This window comes from Haemaphysalis longicornis, unplaced genomic scaffold (assembly GCF_048455015.1).
Source record: "Haemaphysalis longicornis isolate Haplotype H1 unplaced genomic scaffold, Haemaphysalis longicornis Haplotype H1 scaffold_9, whole genome shotgun sequence".
NCBI lineage: Eukaryota > Metazoa > Arthropoda > Arachnida > Ixodida > Ixodidae > Haemaphysalis > Haemaphysalis longicornis.
Window position 1 is genome coordinate 150,122,158 of NW_027526460.1, and position 26,132 is coordinate 150,148,289.

Sequence of the window (26,132 nt, forward strand, 5' to 3'; positions counted from 1 at the left end):
CACTCGCAAAGACATAGTCGACGCCTAGAAAGATGTGCACCAGCGCACAGCACATCGGCAAGCATGTACGCAGCACATCGCCGGAGCACGCCAAAGCACGTGAGAAGGAGCGCTACCGGTCAGCACTCAGTAAATACGCGGCAGTTAGTTACACGCGAACGCGTCAAGCGCAGAAGACCGAAACGCCACACTACATAGCCCCGCCCTCTGCACACTCCTGAAAAAAACACCAGGCACATCCGGAGCATTGTGCATCGGAAGTTCATACCATGGTGTCGAAGGGAAATCAACAACGCATTGTGAAAGGTCTGAGATCGCTCGCAATAAGAAGTCACTTCAGGTAAATGATTGAAGGCAGTGTCATCACCCAATAGGCGTCGTAGAGGGGTGGAGGGGTTCGAAACATTTTTGGTTATTCTGTGAAGTGTACAGATGAAAGAAGCCGTTCTAACTCAATCTTGGCGGCAGTGGTAAATGAAAAGAAAGGTTTAGCCACAGAAGCGCCGAGATGTTCCGGTCTTGTCTTTACAGCCGGAAACGGCCAGTCGTGTCTAAATGGGGAAAACGGCCATGTCCAACAATTCAGTTTATTTTCTGCGTGGAGCAAACGCTGAGAAAATGTCCATTACATTTGTAATTTATCGGAACAATTCAGTCTCGATATTTCCATTCGACCATATTTTCGGCCTTGCCCAGCGGCCTGTCTCATCAACGCGGAGCGCACGATACGACTAGTGTATTCTCTATGAAGATATTCCGCACTGTTTACGACTGTCAGCCAGCTTCCTTATTTCCCCACACGTCTGATTGTCATATTTCCTGATTTCATGTTCTGATTTCCTATTTTTTCGTTTCTAGAAGAACGAGTTCATCAGCCTCAAAATATTTCTGTGCGCGAATCCCACCAGTGTATCTTATCGTCTGTTGCGATTCTCTATTCAGAAATTTCTCACTGAGCTTCTTACAGACCTTTGTGTTATTCTCTCACCACAATCGTGAATTGCGTCGTTGCCTTCTTCACAGCTGATTTGGTGTCCTCGTAGAAGCTGTCTGCGACTTCGTCATCATATCTGGTTGTTGGCGCGTAAGCCTGTAGTATCTTTAACCTGATCGATTGTTTAGCTTGATCACAACACCCGGGACTATTTCGCTAATGCTGAAAAACTCCACGTTTCCTGCTGTTTCTCTGCCGGCTTAAAATTCCATCTCACACTGTATTCTTACAACTCTTTGGGTCCACTGTAGCACAGAACATTCTCGATAGGGAGCTCCATGAAGCGCTCTTCAGTCCTTGTTGCTTCTCTTACCCTTGTAATATCCCACTTTATATCCGAGAGCCCATATAGTAGTACAGATAAGCTTCCCATACTAGACAAGGTTCGTTCGTTTAACGGTGTCATGGTCAAGTTCAAAAGTCAGTCTGTCCGAACCCAGACATTCTTGCACCCTCTGCGCTTTCGCTGTTCTGGCCGCCACACTGGTCAGGTTCTCTAGAGCTGCTGGGGACTGAGGGCCGTAAGTTGAATTGGGCAGTTATTGGAGGGGGAGGCCAGCTACTACACCAGGCAGTCCAGATCCTTCTCTGGTATGGGAGTGCTGTCTATGTCTCTAAGACTCTTCTAGCATGATGGAACCTTTTTTATTGTGTCCCCTTGGGTGTCCGGTAGGATGGTTACTTCCGGAGCAGCCAGCCCCCCATTCCTGCATAGGTTTGGCACAAGGAGCCAGGAGTAAAAGAGTGAGAGAGCAAAATAGGTTTGTTTTTATACGCGCAGTTTTGAAGCAATAAGCTGAGACCCTGGCTTACATAAGATCCACTGATGTCTGGCCGTTGGAAGTGTAAGCCACTGCCATGCTCAAGTGTATAGCTACGAAAAAATGCGGAGTTTAGAAGCTCAACTGGCGAGAAAGGCCGCGGAAGTTGTAGTAGTCTAGGTTAGTTTTAGTTAATTTTTGTTCATCACACATATGAGGGGAGGCCCTGGAAAAATGTGACCTGTATCTCTTGAGGTGAACCGAGCCCCCCTGTTACATGGAAGACAGCAGTAGCTCGGACACAAACTTCCGTGTATCCCGTACATTAATGAAGACGCACGCACAGAAGAGAAACTCCAGGAGAGAAAAAAAGGAAAAAAAAAAAAACAGAAAGTATTCTAAGAAGCAGTAATAAACACCCAAAGCATTAATGGTGACAGAAGATGCATTAAGAGGTTTACTACACGAACATACATTGTACAAAAAGTGACAATAGCCATTACTTTGACAAAAACCAGACAAAGTACATTGCAGGTGGCATGCAGCTCTCACTTCCCATATTGCACTTTGAAAATCGCCTCCTACAAGAGGGCTTGCCGGATAGCACGTAAACTACTACGTTCTACGCTGAGTTTTCTCTCACGTACTTTTTTTGTACATGTGAGACAGTATAAAGAACATTTGCCGAACAAAATCTATTCTACATTAAGGAATACACCAGTAATCTTGGTTCAGAGAAATATAAACAGAAATAGTTCTTTTCAAATAAAATAGACGAAAACACTTTTATGATTATTATAGACAGCTTCTCAGTAACGGAGGGCAAAATAACAATGAAAAAGTTTGTGGACTGGTTCTAGTTTAAAATGTATAAACAGTTTATCTGTAAACGCACCGTATCCAACGTTAGCTAGAAGCCTTCCTCGCATTTTAATACTTTTTTCCAAAAAACTGTTTCTTCGCCTACAATGGTGACCTTTTGGCAGGGAAGCGCGAAAGTTAGCCTATCTTCTGCTCTTTTAAGTCCGGAAACATTAAGACAAACGCAGGGGTGCAAAGGCTCTATTTCCATATTTTCCCCATGAAAACAATTTCCATATCAAGGTAGCCTTTGCTCGGGCGATCACGGTAAGTGGCTGTACTTTTAAGTGCGAATGCACTTCTTAAGCGAACCTGAACCTGCGTCCACCGGCGATGTCCGCATATCATACCCACGTGGGGGATTGGCCAGGAATCTCCTCGTATTCCTTGGCAACGGGGGGAGATGGGCGCGCGCTGCCTGGCCGCTGACATGGCACATACCCACGTGGGGGATTGGCCAGGAAGCGGGCGTGAGAAGGGCTAATGCACCCGCTTAAAGGAGTACTGACACGAAATTTCAAAGCTGAGATCCGCTCTAGCAATCAAGTACAACGACAACACAAATAGGTGTCTGCGAATAAATGCATCTTTCTTTCTTTGTAGTTGTGTGTGCGTGTGTGATCTCTCTTTCGCGAACATTACCGAACCGCGCAAATTCAACTCGTGCATTCGCACTTTCACATTCTTCCCCTCGGGGAAATGCGGGGAATTTTTCTGCAAGCTCTGAGGTTTTTGCGTTATTCAAATTTGGGCGATGCTACTTGTATCACCCTGGGCCTTTGTCCTATTCTTAGCACGCTATACGCGCGGTATTTCTGACGTAGCACTGAAATTATCCAGAATATTTCCCCTTCGTAAGTTAGTGTCCGATGCTGCAGGAGGTGTTGCTAAAGTGACACTAAAGTGAATTTGTCAAGCTCCCGTTTTGGTTGCACTGTGTAGACTGACTCAAATGAACACACTTTTCATCGTTTGTCCGAGGGATAAGGCGGTATTTATTTTCTAAAGCCTGAAAGAAGAAAAGCTACCATGCGCGGTTTGCGGCGGCTCGAACAACTAACGGTAGTAACGTAAGGTAAAGGTGCTACGGGATTGGACGATGTCCAAGATTAGCTTTAAAAAAATTTTCGGTTTTGTGAAACATGCTTGGCATCCGGCGTTATCTTTGGATGGGCATTCTCGATATCTCACTAATCGCCATACCGCGCTTCTGACATGTTGTAAGCTGTAAAATGCTTCAGATAAGCCTACCGCGGCGACTTGCAATCGTGGCAATAATTAGCCGAGGCCTACACAGCGGATGAACGCCCTCTTCGTCACCGCAGACACCCAAATGCCATGCGCTTTTCCCCCATCTTTGGAACTTGCCTCACTCATGTCTGTATCGTAAAAACCGTGTTCGCACCATGCGACCAGGCCAAGGGTCTGGTGATTCTGGCCTGTGTCCATTGCCCGCAAGCAGTCAGTACTTGTGGAAACAGCACGACAAAGAGAACTTGCTAGCGCGTCAGTGCCAGTCTGCCATCTTTCTACGAACTCGCTCGCGTGGAACAATGAATGTTACTGCCCAGAAATGGTGAATCCAATATAGAAAACATCGGCCGACAACGAAGAAATCAACGTACAATTGAAAAGGATGTACCCTCAGGGATTCAAACTTGCGACTTGCAAAATAACATGCCATTCTCTTTAGACCACTCGGTTAACAGCCAGCGCTGCCGGGTGTTTTCAGGTTTCAGGTTTTATTGAAAAATATTAGCCTACAAGAAACAAACACTGGCAGTTATGGTACAGTAGGAGGTCCTAGAGTTTACCCTGTCGAGGGGACCTCTTGTATTGAGTACAAACGGAACGCACACAGAGGCAGGTAGAGCGTTACAGAGATCAGAAAATATAAGGTATATAATGCGTAAGCAGTGTACATTTTTATTTATTTTGAGCATTTCAAGCAGCTTAGGTAGGTTTTCGTTGTATAGCGCTCGTGCACTAAGTGGTTCCCAAAGTTCCGCCTAGCAATCGCATTTCTTAGACGGAAAAGCGTTCGTAGAAGCGTGCTCGTGGGGCTTACCGCTGTGCTTGTTCACCCAGCGCGAAAACGTGCTTCCTGCACCCTAGTTGTACGCTTCACGGTAAACGTTTTAGTTGATTTTATTTTCTTAGTACCTAGGTTAACTTCACCGACCCTTAGTCAGCCTTCAAAAGGCCTTAGATCTTCCTACTACTAACGTACCAATGATCGAAGCGTTGCATGTGCGCTTGTGGAGGGCTTTTGTGCAGCGACCTGGACTTGAAGCTAGGTACAGTTGCAAACTAACAAAGTAAAGAAAGGCATAATCTTCCATTCACAAACGTGCGATGGCTTAGTTTCAACTGAGCGAATGAATTGTGACGACCCGTCGGCGGCCCGCGGGCTGTAGGATGTAGGATGCCTCTGTAGGATGTTGCGTGAGCCGTGCAGTAGCGCAGTCAAGCCAAGTCATTTGTTTCGTGATGTCACACGAAAACGTCACAGAAAATGGGCGACCATGCATAGAAGAGGACAGCATTTTTCATTGATTTTTCTACACAATAAATTCACGTAAACGCATCCAGAGTGGTCGGAGTATGGCCTAGCGACTCCAGAATACAATTTGCGCTAGTAATCCCGCAATGTTTACAAATCAATGCTGTGTCACTTTAAACTTTGAAAGTAACCTTTGACCCCTGACTGGCGAATAATTTTTTTTTCTCAAATAAAACCCTGCTGCCTGGCCCTGGTAGACTTGCGGTTTGGACGGGTTCTTTATAACGCTCTACGATGAGCACTGTTATTGTACGAGTTTTTCTTGTTTCTAAGTGCACATGCGATGCAGCGGAAGAGTTTTATAACCTAGTTTATATGTTTCAAGGGCAGGCAGGGTGAAATACTTGCCTAATGTTTGATTTTGCATAGGCGGCTTCGCGGAATAGGACTACGGTGACTGTTTTATTGGCTGTGAATTTCACAAAAAAGCGCCTTGCAATCTAATTTTACTTTTTAGAGTGTCCGAACAGTCCCGGAATAACACGAGTGTGGCCTTTAAGGGGCCACCCTGCACGGAAGTTATATAGGTTTGTTTTATTTGCCCTGACACCAGGCGTGGCTCAACAGGGCCACCACCGCGGTGAAAAAAGGACACATTTATATCTGCGAAACTCTTGATGCTACGAAGTCCAAATTTGGTACAAAGTGGTTTCAGACTTCAAGAAAGATAAACTAGGAAGGATTTGAACTGACATCCCAGATTTCCTGCCAAAATTTTGAAAATTAGCGCAGCTATGTTCAAACACGCTCGCTCTGGCGGAAAGCTTTTAGAAGCTTCCGGTCAAGGCGGACGTGTTTAGACGCTGGTGAAAGGAAACAGCAGGTTGAGGCTAGTCGTAACGGGAGTTCTGTCTACAGATCTTTGGACCGGTGAAAAAAACACTCCTTTCGTTTTCTTAGTATTACCTTCGTATAAGTTACGACTGCAAAAGGGAAAAGGGAAGCCCCCGGAATCCAGAATGTTGCAATTTTTTAGCAATGTTGTAAGAATAGCTGTATCACATGCGTAGAAAGGTCTATAAATATACCTAACTTTACTTTCTCTTCTTCAAATCAATGAATAATTATTTTTTTTTTGCGTTAATAAAGAATATTTTGTTAAATTTCGTAATTTCGTAAATTTTCGTAATTTTGTTAAAATATGTCGACAAAAACCGAACTGTTCAGATCGTATGATAGTGTTTATGACAAAACGACATAGCACGTTTGGCGACTGCTTTGTCTAACCCTTTTGAAATAACTGGAGGTACAGAAACTGGTCTACGATTTGAAAAAGTGTTTTTTTCTTCCGATCTAAACAGTACCGTCACCTTAGCTTGCTGCATCTTTTTTTGACAAACACCAGTAGTACGGCATGCGTTGAATATATGGGCCAGCGGCGATTCAAAAAAAATCCACTATAAACTTAACAGGCCTGATCTGAAGCCCGTCGATGTCTATGACTTTGCTCTTTTTTAGTGAGATTGAACTCGATCATATTTCGAGAACCGTTACGGGAAGACAAAGGCTGTATGGGGGTTAGAATCCTGTAAGAAGCTCATAGTGCTTTTATTGTGGGAGCGCTGCTCAAGATTTCTGAAAGGGGGATAAAACTAGGTTGCAGTTCCTTATTTTTGAGTGGTGTATTATCTACAGTCGGTTCAAAATCGTCGTTACGGGGGTAAAGGGGCGGAAAAGCTTATTCAATTCCCGCCACATGGCATCACGCCGGGGTGAAGCCTCAGGAAACGCCTGTTAGAAGAACATATTTTTAGTATAGCGCAATATCTTTGTAACAAAGCTTCGGTATTTTTTAAAGGCTTCAAAATCATCCCCGTTTTTTGTTTTTACAAACTTACGTACAAAAAAAACTTTTTTTACGGGTCATCCCCAGACATTCATCTGTAATCCATGGTTTCCTATTATTCTTATTTTTCTTGACCACCTTAAGAGGAAAATTTTTTTTATAAGCATCTATCGAAATTCCCACAAAAGTATCGTAGGCATTACCTTCAGGGATGAACTAAAGTACAATGTTCCACCTAATTGGCTGAATTTTCTGGCGAAAATCATTGAATGTATTCAGATTGATTTCTTGAAAAGTAATAGATTCGGGGCATTGCGTTGTTGAAACTTTTATGATCACAATGAAATGAAGTTTTTACGTTTCAATGTAAACATACACACCATCTTCGACAAATATTACTTCAGACATATTAATCCCTGAAACACTATCAATATTAGGGTATGAAGCAATATTCTGATGTGGAAAAAAATGACGAACATGATTTATTTAATAACTGAGAAAATTAGGATACTGGAACAAAAGTGCCATTTCTGTCAGCCAGGGTGACATCGGGAACGTTGCTGCGAATAATTGTTCATGAAAAGCAAGTAAGGTCATTTACTAGCATTTATGACAAATCCCGACTGAAAAACCGACGGCGAGAAAGTGCGAAACCTTTTGATACTTATTGGACACTGAAGATAAACGAGACAAAACTAGCAGAAAAGCAGAAGGGGAAAGTGTGGTGAAAGGGTGGAAGGGGAATGGCGATGTCGAGATGCCGCGAGGCATTCTCTCAGGCGGCGGTGCGTCACGAGAAAACCGAGAGAACGAAGAGGTCACCGAAGATAGAGCGAGCAGAAAATCAGAGGATCGAAGTATTGCAGAAGGGCCGAGAAACAGATCTCAAGTCGACGCGCTACGAGAAAATGCCAGAGCACATTGCGAGCCTTGGGGCGTTCGGTGAAGAAGCGATCACTTCGTGAGGCGCAGCAGGTATAACACCTAACCCCAAAGACTGCAGTTCACCCTGCGAACAAGTTTCGAATTAGGGAGTATCGCAATTGTCAGCCAAATCACTTACGTCACATTGAAATTCACGTTGTATTCGTGGCATCAAGGATCGCGATATTATCGGCGAAATGTGTATTTATGTATTTACCTACGCGGGTTCTGCTCAAGCCCCATATCGCTAATAGCTGGCTACCATGTTAGGAGTTATTCTTTCACCTTTCTAGGGTTGCTGGTTCATTTAGGGGTTATTTGTTTTTGGAAACATTTCCTGTTTTTGGAAAAAAAAATACGTTTTAAAAACACCAAACCTCTTTTAGAAATATTTAACTGCTATAAAAGTTTTTAACTCGTGCCTTCTCCCGGCGCAGACTTCACTGCTTTCTACAGAGTCCGAACCGTCTACCGATGAACCAGCACCACGACCAACACTGGACGCCGCTAGACGACCGGGCGAGCCATCGCCTGCACCACCTGCAGCGGCGATTCGGGAGGCACCCAGAGTGTCGCCAAGAGCCCAAGTTGTGGGGACCATGCCGCGTCAGGTAAAAGCTTTTATATTTTCTATTTTCTAGAGCAAGTAACTCGCTTTACCGTGGGCGGAAAAATCAGTGGGGCTTTATATGCGCCATGGAATTGAGAGCTATTGGTTTCTCGAGATCTTACAATTGCACACACTGTTTGGATAAACATCGTCTTTATCACAAGTTGCTTGTTTTTACCGAACAGGGCTAAGTCTCGCTTCTTTTGCCGGGACAGTTTTAAAACACACAGTGGTGCGTAGGCCGCATATCAGCGGGCATCTACGTTCTGAGTACGCGGCAGTGGCGTACATGGGATTTCGTTCAGATTTTAGAGGCGAAGAGGGTGCTCGCAAAAATGAAACATCAGGAGAGCCATTTGAATTAAAAATGGCTTTTCATGTTACCACCTTTCAAAAACATGTCAGTCACAGGCAGCCTGAGTGGTCTTGATCCAAAATAATTATTGGGGAGGGGAAGCGGGCGCCTACCTTTCTCATTCATTCATCGTGTAGAGGTCCAACAAGACGCAAGATCCAACGACGCGAAATTTCCAACGGTACATCTTTCGTTTCGGTGGATATTTAATTTTCTTGAACATTCAAGCTTGATTGGACCTTCTGTCTCAATGGATCTTTCGCATCGGTGGATATTCAGGCTCGATTGAATCTTGCGTATTAGTGGATCTTTTATCTCGGCGGACATTCAGGCTCTCCCGCATCATATCAGCGTTCAAAGCACTCTGCAATCACCTTCATTACTTAATTTAGCAGGATAAAGCGGGAATGTCTGCGTTTTAGGGGCGAATATATAAACTGCATATAAATTCACGACACTTTCAATATCAATGTACCTCGGCATTGATCTTTCCACGTGGTCAGAAAGGCTATTTCTGAAGAGCAGCTTCACAAAGATGAATGACTTCTGTACAAGCCAAAATAGATGCCTTCATTTTTTACCAGAATAGTTGACGTAAATCACCTCTTTCGGTTAAATTTCGGGTATACGGGTCGTTGTCGTGATATAAGTGGCCATCTTGAAATCAGGCAGCCCACCGGGCCCATCCTAACTGCAAGTGCACCATAGCCACCGACATCAATCGGAGTGGCCGTCATTTTTTGTCGCTTCTCCCGTTACTAGCCAGCATGTGTGCGCTATTTTCGTCATTATCAAGATAAATGAAGGCCCTTAGCGCCAGTGGCCAACACCAGTTTAGAGAAGCGTTGTGTAGTACGCCCAAGCCTACAGCAACATGTCGGTCTAGTGCCAGTACGGTATCACCCACTAGAGTGTACGATACCGGCGTAAGCTGTACGATACCGGCTTAAGTCAGCTGTCGGTATGCAGCGCTCGGGAGACCTCGTTTTGTTGGTGCTGCGCTTTGCACCTGGAACTGAGGCACAAGGTAGCCCCTTTCTGAGCCAAAAACATGCGAGGTCTCAACGAATGGATGGCCGTGGACAACACGAAGACGTGTGCTGGCCGGCTGCGCGAACCGAATCTCACGGCTGTCTGCACATGGGTGTCAAACGGTAGGCACTCGCTTACAGACGACATGTCTTGTGAGTGGTCAAGAAGTGCTACATAAGCAATTTCCCGGCCTGTAGGAAGGACAACTTGTGTGGAAGACAGACAGACAAAGGCAGTTGGCTGACAAGATTTCGGACAGTTCTAAGGAGTAACCTTAGACAAAAAAAGTGCTCATAGCCTTAACAAAACGTAACATGTAGGTACTCTTTTTCCCAATTTCTTTGCTACAGGGTAAGGGGGTCCACTCATATTTCGGTTCAACCAATATTCCGCTTATACGATTATTTGCGAGATATATGCTATAACTATCGTTTCTAGAGATGAACATTTAAAAAAAACGTTTGTGCCGTTGCGCAGTTCTCCTTTTTTCCTATGTGGCTATGTGTTGGTGTACAAGGTTTGTTATATTCCCGTTGGCTTGAACGCGGAACCGCCTATCTAAAAATATTATCTTCCGACGAACGAAATCAACCTCCTTGCCGCCGTACGGGCACGTGCAGCACTTAAACCGGAGTACCTGCAATCTAGCTGCGAACATTCCCTTGCTCAGTTGTGCACTTTGCTATTTTCGTTTATTATTTAGGTGTGTTTGCAGGAGTGCAGAAGTCCCCTTTATTATATTTAGACAATTTCACACTTTCTACCAGGGGTCCTGGGCTCTTTCCACACTGTAGTTGACACTTCATTGTATTCCAGATTCAGGCGAACACTCGTATCTGGCATTTTTCAGTCATAGCTTCCAGTTAGCAGGGATGACGGGCAGAGATGACGTACTTCCGCTGACGCTTGCTGAGCGTGGCACATAACTGGGGGCTAGAACACACGGCAGCATCCAAAGATCAGCCTAGTAGTGCTGTCGCTTTAATAATAATAATAATAATAATCTTTATTTCGTGTTCCAAGTAGTACATGAGGGGGCGAAAGAAAAAGCTGCTCTTGGCAGCTTGACCAGCTCCCGCCCCCTGTTTGCAAGGACAGCATACAGCAACACAGCATACAGCAACACATGTTTCACGGGTAACACTCGGTGAAGGGGTTATAAATGCTACAAGATACCCTGCCGGAAACCCCTCCAAGCAATAACACAAGAGAAATAACTTGACAATGCGAATTGAATTGCAACAGTAACATAATAATGCCTATTAACTCACATGAGCATTAGGCATTTCGAACAATACAATACAGTTGCATACAGTAAAGTAAGCGACAATAGTACACAAACAAGAAACAATCGAAAGAAAACTCTGAATTCCACACACAATATAGAAAATGACAACCATAAAGTTTACAAGAACAATTCATAGATCTCCTTAGCAGTAAGCTTGTAAAAATCTATACCTTTTTCATGGAAGTTCAAATTCTTCGGAATTACAGTTCGTAACATTTGATCCCCATAATTAGTTCTATTTAAACCCGCCTTCCAATACTCTGCACGACGTGTTTCATGTACATATTTATTTATGACTAAATTACCCAGACTGAATAGGTGGCTGGAATTCCGCTTTTTTTCCATGTTCAAGGCTCTGCACAAATGGTAGCTGTAGAGATTTTCTATAATAACTAAACGAAAATTGTTCAACAGCGTGTCTACTTCATGATCCGATGGAACGTTAGTAATTATCCTAATTATTTTATTTTGCATCCTAGTCAATCTTGCAATATTTGTTTGCGTTGTCATGCCCCACACTAAAAAAACAGTACTGTACATGAGAAAGAAATAGGGAATGGTATATAATAAGCCTGATTCGAACTGGAAGTACATCACGATTACGGTACAGCAAACCCACGACTCGCGATAATTTGTGTATAACGTGATCGCATTGCATATCCCAAAGTAAAGTGTCAGAAAATATCACGCCGAATGTTTTAAAGCTCTTTACGATTTCAATTGGATAACCGTTCATGTATAGATTCTGGCTGGCGCTGGCTTGCTTCGTTTTTGCACGGAATATTACGGCTTTCGTTTTTTCTGTATTGATAACCAAGCCATTACAAGAAGCCCATTCCGTTAATTTACTTAAAATTTCATTTCCTTGGTTGATTAACTTGTCGCAGTTGTCATTTGAAATGAGCAAGGTCGTATCATCTGCATAGATGATGAATTTTACACGGGGGTCAATCTGTACAATATCGTTTATATAAATATTGAAAAGAACAGGTCCTAAAATACTCCCTTGTGGGACACTCTAGACATTCGACTTAATGGAGGAAACATACTTATTTATAGCTACATACTGACGACGATTAGACAAATAGCTTTGGATAAGCTGTAGGCCAGTCCCCCGGATTCCATAATATTGCAATTTCTGTAACAGTAGTTCACGGTTCAGAGAATCAAAAGCCTTTGTAAAGTCTACAAATATTCCGAGTACAATTTTTTTGTTTTCAATTTCTTGAAGTAGAAATTCTTTTTGCGTAAGCAATGCAAATTCTGTTGAACGCGTCTTTCGGAAACCGTATTGGGAATCAGTCATCAGGTTGTATTTGTCTGTAAATATTGAGAGGCGTGAATGCAGAAGTTTTTCGAAGGCTTTTGAGATAACAGGTAATATTGAAATTGGTCTATAATTTCCCAAATTATTCTTATCACCTTTCTTATATATAACTATAACCTTGGCTGTTTTCGGTGCTGCGGGAAAGATACCAGTAGATAGACAAATATTAAATGCATGTACAGCGGGCATGCAATGATATCTGCGACAAATTTTTCTGGACGTATTTGAATATCAAAAGATTCCGTACAGCTACTGTTTTTTAAATGCATAATAGTTGAGTAGACCTCAGCTTCTGTTACAGCCTGCAAAAAAATCGTGTCAGAGCACGGATTTGTTAAATATCTTGAAATATCCCCAGTACCTGTTGAAAAAGACAAGCTAACGAAGTAATCATTAAATGCCTCTGCAAGCTCCGTCTCGGCAATCGTTTTTCCGTCAATGACCACTTCAGTGATTGTGTTTGGCGAGCTGGCTGTAAAAACCACCGAGTTAATTTTTTTCCATGTAGCGGCTGTGTCGTGACTACTTGCATTAAATTGTTGGTTGAAGTACTTATTCCTGGCCTGTTTAATTTCTTTATTAAGGCGATTGCGAAAAGTTTTAAATAGCTCTAGCACCTCGGGATCACGCTCTGTCAGAAATGTATTATACATTGAACACTTTGCTTTTATTTTGCTCAGAAGCTCGCGATTAATCCAAGGCTTGCGGCTTTTTTTGGCTGGCGTAAAAGTTTTTAAGGGGAAATTTTTATCGTACGAGTTCTTAAATATCTGAAGGAAATTATTAAGAGCAATGTCTGCGTCATCACTGGATAGAATATCTTCCCATGACGTTGTTAATAGTTCATCACGGAATGTGGTCAGGTTCAAGGGGGAAATATTACGAATTGTGTAAGACGGTTTTGACACTTTACCTTTCCGCTGAATGGCCAGAAAAATTGGGAGATGGTCGCTTAAATCAGATGCTAATACACCAGATTTTACGTTTGCGATAATTGAGCTAATCAGAAAAATATCTATAAGGGTGGATCTGGTTTCAGTAACCCTTGTTGGCATTTTTATGGGATTTGTAAGACCAAAACTTTGAGACATATGCACAAGTTCTTTCGCTGCATGATATTCTGATAACATATCAATATTAAAATCTCCACCACAAAGAACGTTGAGCTTGTTGTTAAGGCAATAGTGAAAAACTGTTTCCAAATACGAGAAAAATGCGCTGTAGTTTCCAGTGGGTGGTCGATATACAACCGAAACAACATAGTTATTCAATAAAAGGGACAAAATTTCGAAATCGTTATTTGTAGCACTGAAATCATGCAACAACTGGCAGCGATACTCATTTTTTACCAATATGGCGATACCGCCGCCATGGCGAGACGGGCGGTTCATGTAGAAGTTATTGTATCCAGGCATCGAGAATGCTGGATCTTGACTGGATAGCCAAGTCTCCGACCGCATAATTATGTCAAAATCAAATCCTATCTGGCTAAACAATAACTCCAAAGATACCTGTTTGTTCCTTATTGACTGTACATTATGTGAAAAACCTTTACTCCGGCGAGATACTTCTTTCCTAAGTGGTGCCTAAGCTCATCAGGGGCAATGTACATGCAACTGGAAGATGCGAAGAACGCTGGTCTACGCCCTAAGCGATAGCCGACAGGTCATTTCGTGATCTGACGACCACCGCGCGCTCTCCCTCGCATCGACGCACGAGAACCTTGCCATAGCTATGCCAGGCAAAGCGAAAGCCTTTTCCCTCTGCCCACTTTATCGTTTCCCCTAGAAGGGTTCGCGTCTGTTTCGTCAGATTTTCTTGAATGAACACGTCCGACTTAGCTTCCACTAGTTTTTGTTGTTCTGAAGCCACTTGTCTCTCACGGTTTGTCGAGTGAAGCGAACGATAATCCCAGGGGTCTTATCTGGCTTCGATGACAACCGATGCACGGCTGTGACGTCCCTTTCAGCGGGTTCCGGAACCTTGAGCGAGGCAGCAACCGCATTGACTTTCTCAAGAAGGTTTTCATGCTCTGTTTTTTGTGTGCCATGCAGCTCAAGATTCAGTTTACGGTTGTGCCACTCGAGTTCATTCATGTCTTTCTTCAGGTTGTTTATCTCTACGTTGCCTTGGCCTGTTTCCATTTGCTCCACTCGGCGCGTAATGTCAGCCATTTGCTTCTGCTGGTTCGTCATATCTGTTATCACCGTGTCGTATTTGTGGGACAGCAACTGCATGCTGCTTTCGATGGCAGTGACTGTTTCAGATAGTACACCCATATAAAACTTAGGGATGTTTAAACGGCGAAGCTGTTACGTGCGGCCCGTATTTTACGTATGACCCAGGCACCAGATTTCGAATGAAACTGCAGCCGGTGTATTCCACGACGACTTTGCTCAGCGCCCTCGCTGGTGCTACCGTTCCGATGACGTTTAGTTGTAGGCCATTGCGTGGTCGTATGATGACCGTGTGTTTGGCTCGCGGTAACAGTGGCTGCCGGCTAGACCTCATAGTGGCTATCACGTTAGACGTGTTGAGCTTGCTGACCGGGATGTATGTCCCCTTTACGACGATGTGTCATTCGTATAACGGTTTCTTTGGCTTTTCAGAAGGAGTCGCGGTTTCATCTGGAGGTTTGCTTTGGTCCATTTCCCCGTCCCCGCGAGGTGGCCGATTCATAATGACGTGCGGTGCATGGGCTCCCGTTTAATCCCGCCCAATCTTCGGCTAAATCTGCCATCCGGTGGATTTTCTGGCACCGCTTGATTCCTCTCGATGAACGCCATCTAACAAGCCTACACTGAAGTCGGTGAGTGGACCCCGTGAAATTTTACGACGAGTTGAAATTCTGAAGCGAGGATTGCCACGCCAAGTATAAAATCCACGAGCGGCCATAGCAGCCACCGGCACGTGCACCGGAGCCCGCCGTGGCCGATCGCCACGTGCCCGCTCCCCCGCCTCCCATCACCCCTGAGGAACGCTATCGCGCTGCAGCGATGGAGGTCGTCGTAGACGGCGAAGAGATCCCCCCGAGGAACTCGCAAGCGAGGAATGGGCCGAAATTCGGCGCAAGCAACGAGCCTTGACCCTAAAGAGGACCGCAACCTCCGGAAATGCCAGCACGTCGCCCGAAGTGGTCTCATGGAATACCCGCAAAAGCCGGCCGCTGCGTCGTCGAGGTCCACCGATGGAGCGCTTGCCGGAGACCGACATCAAAATTGTCCTACGACCACGAGGAGGGCTCGATGTACGGTCGGTGGCGCCGACAACTATTGCCAATGCCATTTCTAAATCGGAACCAGTCCCCCTGAGTCCAGAAGATCAAGTTCGGGTGCACCAAAACTCCAACTACATTCTGATCAGTACCCCCGACCATCAGCGAACGCGCAATTTCGCAAGCATCAAATCCCTTGTTCTCAACAACAAGCAGTATGAAATCTCTACGCACGTCTCAGCCCCCGCCAACACAGTGCTGGGAAATATTTTCAAAATTCCCGAAGACGATACTCCCGAAGAAATAACTCGGAACGTGGTCGACTTCAACCCAGACCTTCCCATCTTATCGGTCAAACGACTGGGAAGCACAGACGCCGCTCAAATCTTATTCGACGGATACAAGGTTCCGTTTTGGATCCGGTACGGCTACACCACGTACCGCTGCACACCATTCCGGCACAAAACAGAAGCTTGCAAGCAGTGCTGGTAGCGAGGACACAGACCTGACGTCTGCCCGAACCCAACGACCAGGTGCCCCAAGTGCGGCATCACCAACCCCAGTGAGGGACACCCGTACAAGCCTAAGTGCATTGTGTGCGAGGGAGCCCACCTCACCGGGTCCGCAGAGTGCCCGCAGCGCTTCAAGCCACGTCGCCCCCTGCCGCCGCCAGAAACAACGAAGGACCAGAACGAAAAAGAAGACGCCCCGCTGAACGCTCGAAGCCAGCAAGATTGGCCCGCCCTTCCGGGCCGCGAACCCCCCAGAACGCAGACCCCGGAAAGAGGAAGAGCCCCGTCGAGATCGCTGTCCAAACACAAGGCAAGATCTCCATCGGCCGGCCGCTCCAAACCCAACTCCAAGAGGTGGGCCAACGTTCCGTCGACGGCCGAAAACGAGAAGTCGGTAAGCTTCGATGGCGGGGCCTCCCACCCCAGTCCCTCTTCCCAGCCCCCTCTAAACTTCCATAAACAGCTAATAGATGAGCTAGCCAACATAAGAGCAGAAATGGCAGCTCTTAGGAAAGAAAATAATGACCTCAAACAGGAACTCCTCAGGGTCCGCCGCCAAAACGCAGCAATCTCCCAACCGAATTCCACCGATCAAGAACCTGCCTCCCCCGCACCCAAAAAACGAGCGATTGCGGCAGCCTCCGTACAAATCCCCAATCCGGTAGAAGAGTCCCCGCAGCAGCAGGAACTTGACCGTAAAATAATCGCTCTTGGGAGAAGTAACGCTGAACTGCACGAGCACATTACCACCATGCAGAATAGTATAGAATCATTCCGATCCGAAGTGAACTTGTACAGATCGGAACTACACAGCTTCATGCAAGATATAATGAACAGGCTCGGTATAGCTCCCAATCTCATGCCTCAACCCGAAGCACACAATGGCTCGCAGTAACAATAAAAATGACAACCCCATTAAGGTCTGGCAGTGGAATTGCCGAGGGTACAAACGCAAAAAGCATAATTTACACATGTATCTGCAAAGCCTAGACTCCCCCCCAGAAATTGTAGCCCTACAGGAGACAAACGCCATTGTCAAATTGCCGGGTTACAGGGCATTTCAAAGTGCGACGGACCTGAAAACGGCGGTCCTCGTACAGAGGCATATACCAGCCTACAGGAGTCAATTTGACAGCGTTGTCATCCCCCACGACTTAATTACGGTCCTCCCAAGCAAAAGGCGAGCGGAAAGACTTTATATTCTAAACGTATATAGCGCCCCTAAATCTAAGACAGACCGCTTCAACCACCTATTCTCGCTCACGAGGAAGGAGGTGGGCCCACATGCACTGCTCATAGTTGGAGATTTTAATGCTCCTCACACGGCCTGGGGATACCCAACCTGTGAGCCAAAGGGACGAGACCTCTGGGAACGAATACAGACACACCATTTTACGTTAGAGAATGGCATTCACACCCCTACACGAATCGGAAACAGCGCACAACGCGACACCACCCCGGATCTTACTCTCTCACTGCACACAAACAGGGTAACATGGGGAGTCACCGAAGAAACACTAGGCAGCGACCACCTCATAATCGATATAGTGACTATAACCAAACACAAAATCACTCAAACGCCCAGACAAAAAACTATGACTGACTGGGATGAATTTAGAACGATCCGAGAATGCAACGGCAACCATGCGGATGAGTGCGCAAGCCCGGAATACATTGGGGACATAAACGAATGGACACAACAGCTACTTGCAGACATAAAAGCAGTCACGAAGGACCTCGATCCGCTTATTCCTTCTGATATCGTAGACTCCCGTCTCAATCACCTTTTGGAGGCGTACCAAGGAATCCAAAAACGATGGCGCAGAAATAAAAGCAATCGCAAATTGCGGCTAAAACTGCACCGTCTGCAGACGGAGATTGAAGCGCACGCGGTCACTCTCTCGCACTCCCAATAGGACCAGATCTGCGACCACATGCGAGGAAACTTTGGAATGAAGAAGACATGGCAGATAATTAGACACCTCCTCGACCCTGATCACAACAAGACAGAACAGAGAAACCGCATAACCAAAATCATCCACACATACTCAGGCTCTGACGATCAACTTATAGCAGAAATCAAAGACATGTACCTCCCCATAGGACCCAAGATCGAACTACCCTCGTACATGGGTCACCCAAACAGCGAGATGGACAGGGACATAACTGAAGCCGAGGTACGATTGGCGATTCGCAAACTTAGGTCCAATTCGGCCCCAGGTCCTGACCACATTTCGAACCGGGCGTTATGAAACTTGGACGATTCCTCAATCACCGCAATCACTGCTTTTCTCAACACATGCTGGAGAACGGGGCGAATTCCGGAATCGTGGAAGCATGCCAAGGTTATTCTAATCCCCAAGCCAAATAAACCACTTACAATCGAACACCTCCCCCCATTTCCCTCACGTCGTGCTTAGCAAAACTCATGGAACACGTAATCCTAGCCCGGCTCACAACACACATGAACGACACGGAACAATTCCCCCACACAATGATTGGCTTCAGACCTGGTCTTTCAACTCAAGATATACTCTTACAGCTATCAGAGATCGTAGAGGGGGCCGACACCGGCGCCCGCGCCCCGTTTCGACTCCCGTTTTTTGCCTCCAACGTGCGATTCCTCGATGCGAACGAGACACCCCGCACCATCAAACGCTTCCTGAGCACCCAAGGAACCGCCTGACATCTCGTTCAACCTTCTCGGACCAACGGCAGCGACAACACGTCAACTTAAAAGTCCGACCACGCCGGCGCCGCAGCTAGGCCTACTCCCCTGGCCAAGCGCGAGCGGCGGCTCTCCAGCCATGGCGCAGCAGGACGCACACCTGGGCGCGACGGCCAGCGCGAAGCCAGACCACTCGCCACTGACAACCGCTGCCTCCGATGACATGGAAACGAGCTCCGAACCCAGTGGCGCGCCTACGCTCGTAGGCGCCTCAGTCACTACCATGGAAACTCACCCTGAAAGCCCCGCCGCCCCAACCACCAACACCACAGCCAACCAAATGGAGTACGATCCCCTCAGTGGACGGACCATTCCGCCCGCTAACCCGTGGATTGAAGCCATCTACGCCCGACGCAAGAAACAACTTGACTCAGCACAAGGGAAGCCCCAGGCTGCTGACACAACCCCCGCCGCGGTGCGTACTATCCCCCCACCACGTTTCCCGCCAAGCCATTACATCACCGTTATTCGCCCACATGACGGTCTACGTATAAGCGAATGGCAAACTCACGAATTGGCCCGAAGCATCGCTGCCGCCAGCCACATCCCTGAACAACAATTTCGGACTCTCATCACGATCCAGGCACAACCGACGACCAACCTTATCGTTGCCGGCACACCCGATCTACACGTTGCAGACCGGCTTTCACAACTAACGTCCCTCACTCTCCGAAACTCTACCTACCACATAACGGCCTACATGAAGCCTCCCCCCGGCACCTCAAGAGGAGTGATACACGGCATTCCAGATAATATCACGCAAGCCCAACTTCTGGAACTAACAGCCACAAACCGCCCATATCTGATCCACGCACGTATAATGGGCAAAACGCGGTCAGCCCTTCTGACTTTCGGGGGAACCCGGGTCCCCTATTACATCAAGTTTGACTGCGAAATGCTCCGTTGCCGACCGTACCGTCGCACGCTCCAGACCTGCAAGTGCTGCGGAGATGTTGGGCATCGCCAAGACGTATGCCCCCAACCCGACAAACCACGCTGCCCGGATTGCGGATTCTCCAACCCTACACAAGACCACGACTGTGTCCCCCATTGCCAACTGTGCAACGGACCCCATCCCACTGCCAACCGGGACTGCCCTAAACGCTTCCGCCCAACCCTGACACCATATGAGACGCGCCCTAACAACCAGACTAACAACCACGGCAAGCTTCAGGTACCAGCTGAAGACTACCCGCCTCTCTCCCCTCCAACAACGGTCATCAGCAAGGAGACACCAAAAGCTACCCCAACAAAGGTGAGCTGGTCAGCCAAACTCACGAATGCTCCCACTGCTCAAATCCCTTTATCCCCTACCCACCCCCTACCCCCTCAGCACAACTACACTTTCACTGTCATGCTTGAAGAGTTCAGACAGCAGCAACAACGATTCCAGAAACAGCTGGACGACCTCACAAACAAAATAGAAAAGCTGGTGCAAACCCCACTCCCCTCAACCCTTTCACAACCAACTACCCCTCCGGAACAAATTTCTGCCCTCATCGAAACTACGTTCACACAAATAATCGAAACAAAACTAGCGCAAGCCCTTAAGCAACTCATCGACACACAAGCTGAAAATCTCAACACTCTATGCAGAAATCTTCAAACACTCACGGATCGTCAAAACAAGATTGAACTGGCCATGCAAGGAATAAAGGAAACCCTATCGAATGCCCATCCCCCCAAAAAAACCAAGCACCACCCATACTATGACTAAAGCCATGGCCGACACCATCATAGTGTACCAGTGGAATTGCCGCTCTTTCAACAGCAAACGGCACGAACTATCTCTCTTCATACAGACTGAGCCCCCGGACGTAATAGCCCTGCAAGAAACTAACACCTCCACCCCCCGTCTGCCTCAGTATACTGCATTCACGCAGGACCCTCAATACCGCACCGCCATACTAGTACATAACACCCACCCAGCCCAGCCCCACAACCTCAACCAGACCATCCCGCACACCTTTGTAGAACTCATCCCGACCCGCCCGTCAAGCCCAAGCGTTTACATCCTGAACATCTACAGCCCGCCATCCGAAAACCTGAAAACCATAGACAACCTCTTACATGAAGCCACACGGAAGGCCTGCAATAATCCATTACTTATCCTTGGCGACTTCAATGCCCCCCACCCAGCATGGGGTTATCATTTCGCATCAAAAAAGGGCACTGCCCTACTCCATGCTGCCCAAAACAATCAACTGGTCCTCCAAAACGACCTTACTACCCCTACGAGAATCGGAAATAGCGTTGCCCGCGACACTATACCGGACCTCACCTTCTCAAAAAACTGCCCCAACACCACCTGGCTCTGCCTAAGCGAAACACTTGGCAGTGATCACCATATAATATCGACGAGCATACCCTTCGAAAGAAAACCGCGCAGAAAAGGCACTGCCCATCTTACCAACTGGCCAGCCTTTCGCAAGGACGACTCAGACCTCCCACCCATCGGCGAAAACCTGGAAGATTGGACCCAAGCCCTTGAGCAACGGGTCGGGAAACACACCCAACTCATTGCCCTCACAGAAGACATACCTGCGGTAGACCCCCACCTTATGCATATTTGGGATGCTCGGCGGAGCCTCACAAAGCGGTGGAAACGCCAAAAACACAATCGAACCCTAAAAAAGCGCATTGCCATTTTGACCCAGAAAGCCCAGACATATGCAGCCCAACTCCAAACCCAGAACTGGCACGATTTTTGTAACCAACTGCAAGGAACCCTACACACTAAGAAAACGTGGCACTTACTGCGATCTCTCCTGGACAATAGCTCGACTCACAAACAAACGAATCACCGGATACAACAACTCATACGAAATAGTGCCCTCCCCCCAAGAGACCTCCTGCAATCCATACAGCTACACCTCTTCGGAGATCCTGCAACTTACCTCTCCACACCGGACATTCAATACACCGGACCAACTAACGAAGCCCTTGACACTCCCTTCACCCTGGCCGAACTCCGAGCCATCCTGGCCCGGCTAACCAGCAACACCACGCCGGGTAAGGACCGCATCACTTATCGCACCATCCGCAACCTAAGCGAAGATACCCTCCAAGTTCTCCTTGACTACTACAATCATCACTGGCAACAGGGCACCTATCCAGAACAGTGGCGGCATTCCGACATCACGCTAATCCCGAAACCTAACAAGCCTCTATCACCCACCACCCTCCGACCTATCTCCCTGACATCATGTCTCGGAAAAATCTACGAACATTTAGCACATCAACGCCTAACTACCCACCTAGAAGAAAAACACCTGTACCCCCTAACAATGTTCGGCTTTCGCCAGCACCTCTCTACGCAGGACATCCTTATACAAATCAAAGAGCAAATACTAGACCACCTCAGCCGTGACACTCCAAAGGCCCTACTCACATTAGATGTTAAGGGCGCCTTTGATAACGTAACACACCAAGCCATTCTCGAAAACCTCAACCATACCGAATGCGGCCACCGAATCTTTTACTTCGTGAAGGCGTTCCTGGGAAACCGCACAGCCACGTTGCGACTCGGACCCATACAATCCCCAACTTTCGAAACACCGGCCAAAGGCACCCCGCAAGGGTCCGTAATTTCACCCCTGCTATTTAACATCGCACTCCTCCAATTACCAAGCAAACTAGACAATATCCCCGGCATTCGTCATGCCCTATACGCGGACGATTTAACCATTTGGACGACACATGGCTCGAGCGGAGAACAAGAAGACGCACTCCAGCAAGCCATCGACACCACCATTGCTTATCTCCAACCCAGGGGCCTCACAGCAGAACCTAACAAATCGGCCCTGTTGATTCTACGTTCCCGCACAAGAGGCCGACCCCCTCCCACTACCCCAGATCCCCAAGTCGTCATTCAAGGATCCCCCATCCCACAAGTTACCACGCTCCGCGTGCTCGGCGCACCTTTCCACTACGATGGCTCCGGAGCGGCCCTTCTACCACAACTCCAAAAAACAGTCACACAGCTAACACACCTCATCCGAAGAATACGAGGCTCTACATACGGACTTAAAGAACACGATACCTGCAAGCTAATCCAAGCGCTGATAGTCAGCCGCATCACCTATGGCACCCCATTTGTCAACCTGAAACCACAGGAAATCAACAAACTGGACACCCTCATCAGAAAAGCCTACAAAGCAGCCCTCGGCCTCCCAACCTACACATCTAACGATCGTCTCCTCAAACTCGGCCTGCATAATACCCTAAGTGAACTGTTGGAAGCACAGCGCGCATCACACCTCCAGAGACTCATATTGACACCAGCAGGAAGAAAAGTTCTCCAGGACATCGGACGCACTACCCCTTCTTCACAGCAAGCACCGCAACGTATTCCTCTTACCATCCGTCAACGCCTCAAGGTCCATCCTGTTCCAAAACACATGCATCCTACCTACAACCGGGGACGCCGAGAGGCCAGGGTGAGGCTCCTTGAAAAACGACACAGCTCAGACCCTCACACACGGTACACAGACATTGCTCGATCTACAGACCACAAGCACACAACCCTGGTAGTCCTCGACTCAACTGGTAAATTAGCAACTGCAGCCTCCTATCGGAACCTACCTGTAGCAACGGCCGAAGCGCTAGCCATCGCTCACGCCACCACTACCCACCAACAAAAACCCTACTTGACCATCATATCGGATTCCCAACAAGCCTGCCGCCTATACCAAGCCGGCCTCGCACCCCCTCAAGCCATCCAGATCCTACAACACCTCCCCGAAGACATCGACATCTCTATCATCTGGACACCAGGCCACACCGGCCTTGCAGGGAATGAGGCGGCCCACGCCGTAGCCCGCGACCTCCTCAACCGGGCACTCCCAACAGCAAGGCCAGGAAGAACCGGACAAGCCCCACCTGTCCCACAGGCACTAACCCCACTCGACCTCACATACAGCTCCATTCTCTCTCATTACACACACACAAGAAGGATATACCCACCTCCTCATCACACTCTTTCCAACCATGAAGCGTATATCTACCGGCGACTGCAAACCGAGACATACTACAACCACACCATCCTGTCCCACATCTCCCCATCTCTGTTCCCCTACAATTGCCCACAGTGTGACATCCCACTCTCAACTTACCACCTAGTATACTCCTGTCCCCACCACCCTCACCCCATCCCATCCCCATCCCCTGAGCAGTGGGAGTCTGCGCTGACCAGCTCGGCGCCGGAGCGTCAACTCGCGCTGGTGCAACGAGCCACGGATGCAGCGCAGGCCCGCGGCCTCCTGGACGAAGGAGGCTGACCACACCCCTTTCCCTACCCCTTGAGCTCAGTAAAGAACGTTTTTCACCACCACCTACAGCTATCAGAACAAATTATCAAACCACCCACCGGCCTAGACACATCGGTGATACTGGCCCTGGACCTGACAAAAGCATTTGACAACGTCTCGCACGAGGCCATAATGTCGGGTCTGGGATCGATCAATCCGGGTGAGAGAACCTACAATTACATCAGGGACTTTTTGTCAAACCGGACAGCCGCCATACATCTAGACAGCCTTGTCTCAGATACATTCCCGCTAGGCAGTCGTGGCACTCCGCAAGGAGCCGTACTGTCACCATTACTCTTTAACCTTGCAATCATAGACATGCCGAAGAAATTAGCACGGATCCCCCACCTGTACCACAGCCTCTACGCAGACGATATTACCCTCTGGATGAACCAGGGGAGTGATGGGAACATTGAAAAAACACTGCAAAGAGGCATAGAGGTAGTGGTGGAGGAGGCCAGGAGAGCGGGTTTGGCCTGCTCTCCGGCAAAGTCTGAGCTACTTGTTATTCCCCCGAACCAGAAAAAACGGCTTCACTCCAGCATCAAACTCCATATTGAAGGTAGAGAGATCCCGGAGGTCCCGGCCGTCAAAGTCCTAGGGCTGCACATACAATCCACTAGACTAAATCACAAATTTATCCAAACAATAGAACGGCACATAAACCAAACCATTGGTTTGCTCAAAAGGGTCACCAATAGGAACTCAGGTTTGACCGAGCAGAACAGGGTTCGCCTAATCCAAGCCTTCGTCGTGAACAGAATACTTTACTCGATTCCATACCTTAAACTAACAGCTGCCGAAACCAACAAAATTGATGTCCTCATTAGACGCGCCTACAAGGCAGCATTACGTCTTCCCTCCGGCACGTCCACTGCCAAACTGGAAGGGTTAGGCCTTCACAGCAAGGCCAGCGAACTTGTTGAAGCCCATCTAATGGGACAGTACGAACGCCTCGCTCGCACACCCACAGGGAGATACATACTCAGCAAACTAGGAATAGGATATCACACACTACATCAGGACGCGAAAACAGTTCCCCCTAGTATTCACTCTCATATTGTAGCCAAACCGCTTCCCCGCAACATGCACCCCACGTACCACTCCGAGCGCAGGAAACAACGAGCCCGCGCCCTGCACAAGAAGTATAAAAATGATCCGCAAGTCGTGTACGTCGACGCGGCAGAGTACAGACACAAGGAGGCTTTCACCGCAATCGCCGTACAAAATTACCCCAACACCAGCATTCTCGATTCTATAACAGTCCGGACGCCCATCCCAGAACCGGCGGAAGAGGCAGCAATAGCGCTCGCCCTTTCACTCACCCCCACACCCGCAACGATCATTACCGATTCTAAAACTGCTCTCCAAAATTTTGCCGCTGGTCGTATATCCCCAACAGCGCTCAAAATTTTGCTCAGGAACCCCCCGCAATCGCCAGTACAACTGATCTGGACCCCCGCGTATTCTGGGCTCGAGGGAAACGAGGCGGCCCATGACCTAGCCCGAGGATTTACTATCCGGGCAGGGCCCAACCCGTATCCTTACCACGAAGCCCGGTCCGCGCGGGACCGTCTGATCGGTTTTCACGATATTACCACCTACTACCTCCTCTCCCGCCGGATCTATCCTCGGGCGGACAAATCCCTGACCTTAAAGCAAAGCCACGTCTGGCGCCAACTTCAGACGGGAGTCTTTCCCAATCCGGCCACCATGACCCATGTCCACCCCAGCCTCTATCCAACCTCGGCGTGCCCCTTATGTGGCGCCCATGCCAACCTGGCCCACATTATGTGGGCATGCCCCCAGGACCCCTTCCCCGAAATACCCTCTGAGGAGAGGTGGGAGGCCTCGCTTCGCAGCCCCGA

The 26,132-nt window shown here is 47.8% G+C and overlaps 1 protein-coding gene across 1 annotated transcript in view; it reads left to right on the plus strand.

Moving 5' to 3' along the window:
- LOC144152651 (uncharacterized) overlaps positions 1–26,132 on the plus strand; it is an 85,407-nt gene that overhangs the window by 15,159 nt on the left and 44,116 nt on the right. Inside the window, exon 3 of the mRNA XM_077684018.1 lies at positions 8,327–8,500. Within this exon, the coding sequence (XP_077540144.1) occupies positions 8,327–8,500 (174 nt within the window). The remainder of the gene's footprint in view (positions 1–8,326; positions 8,501–26,132) is intronic.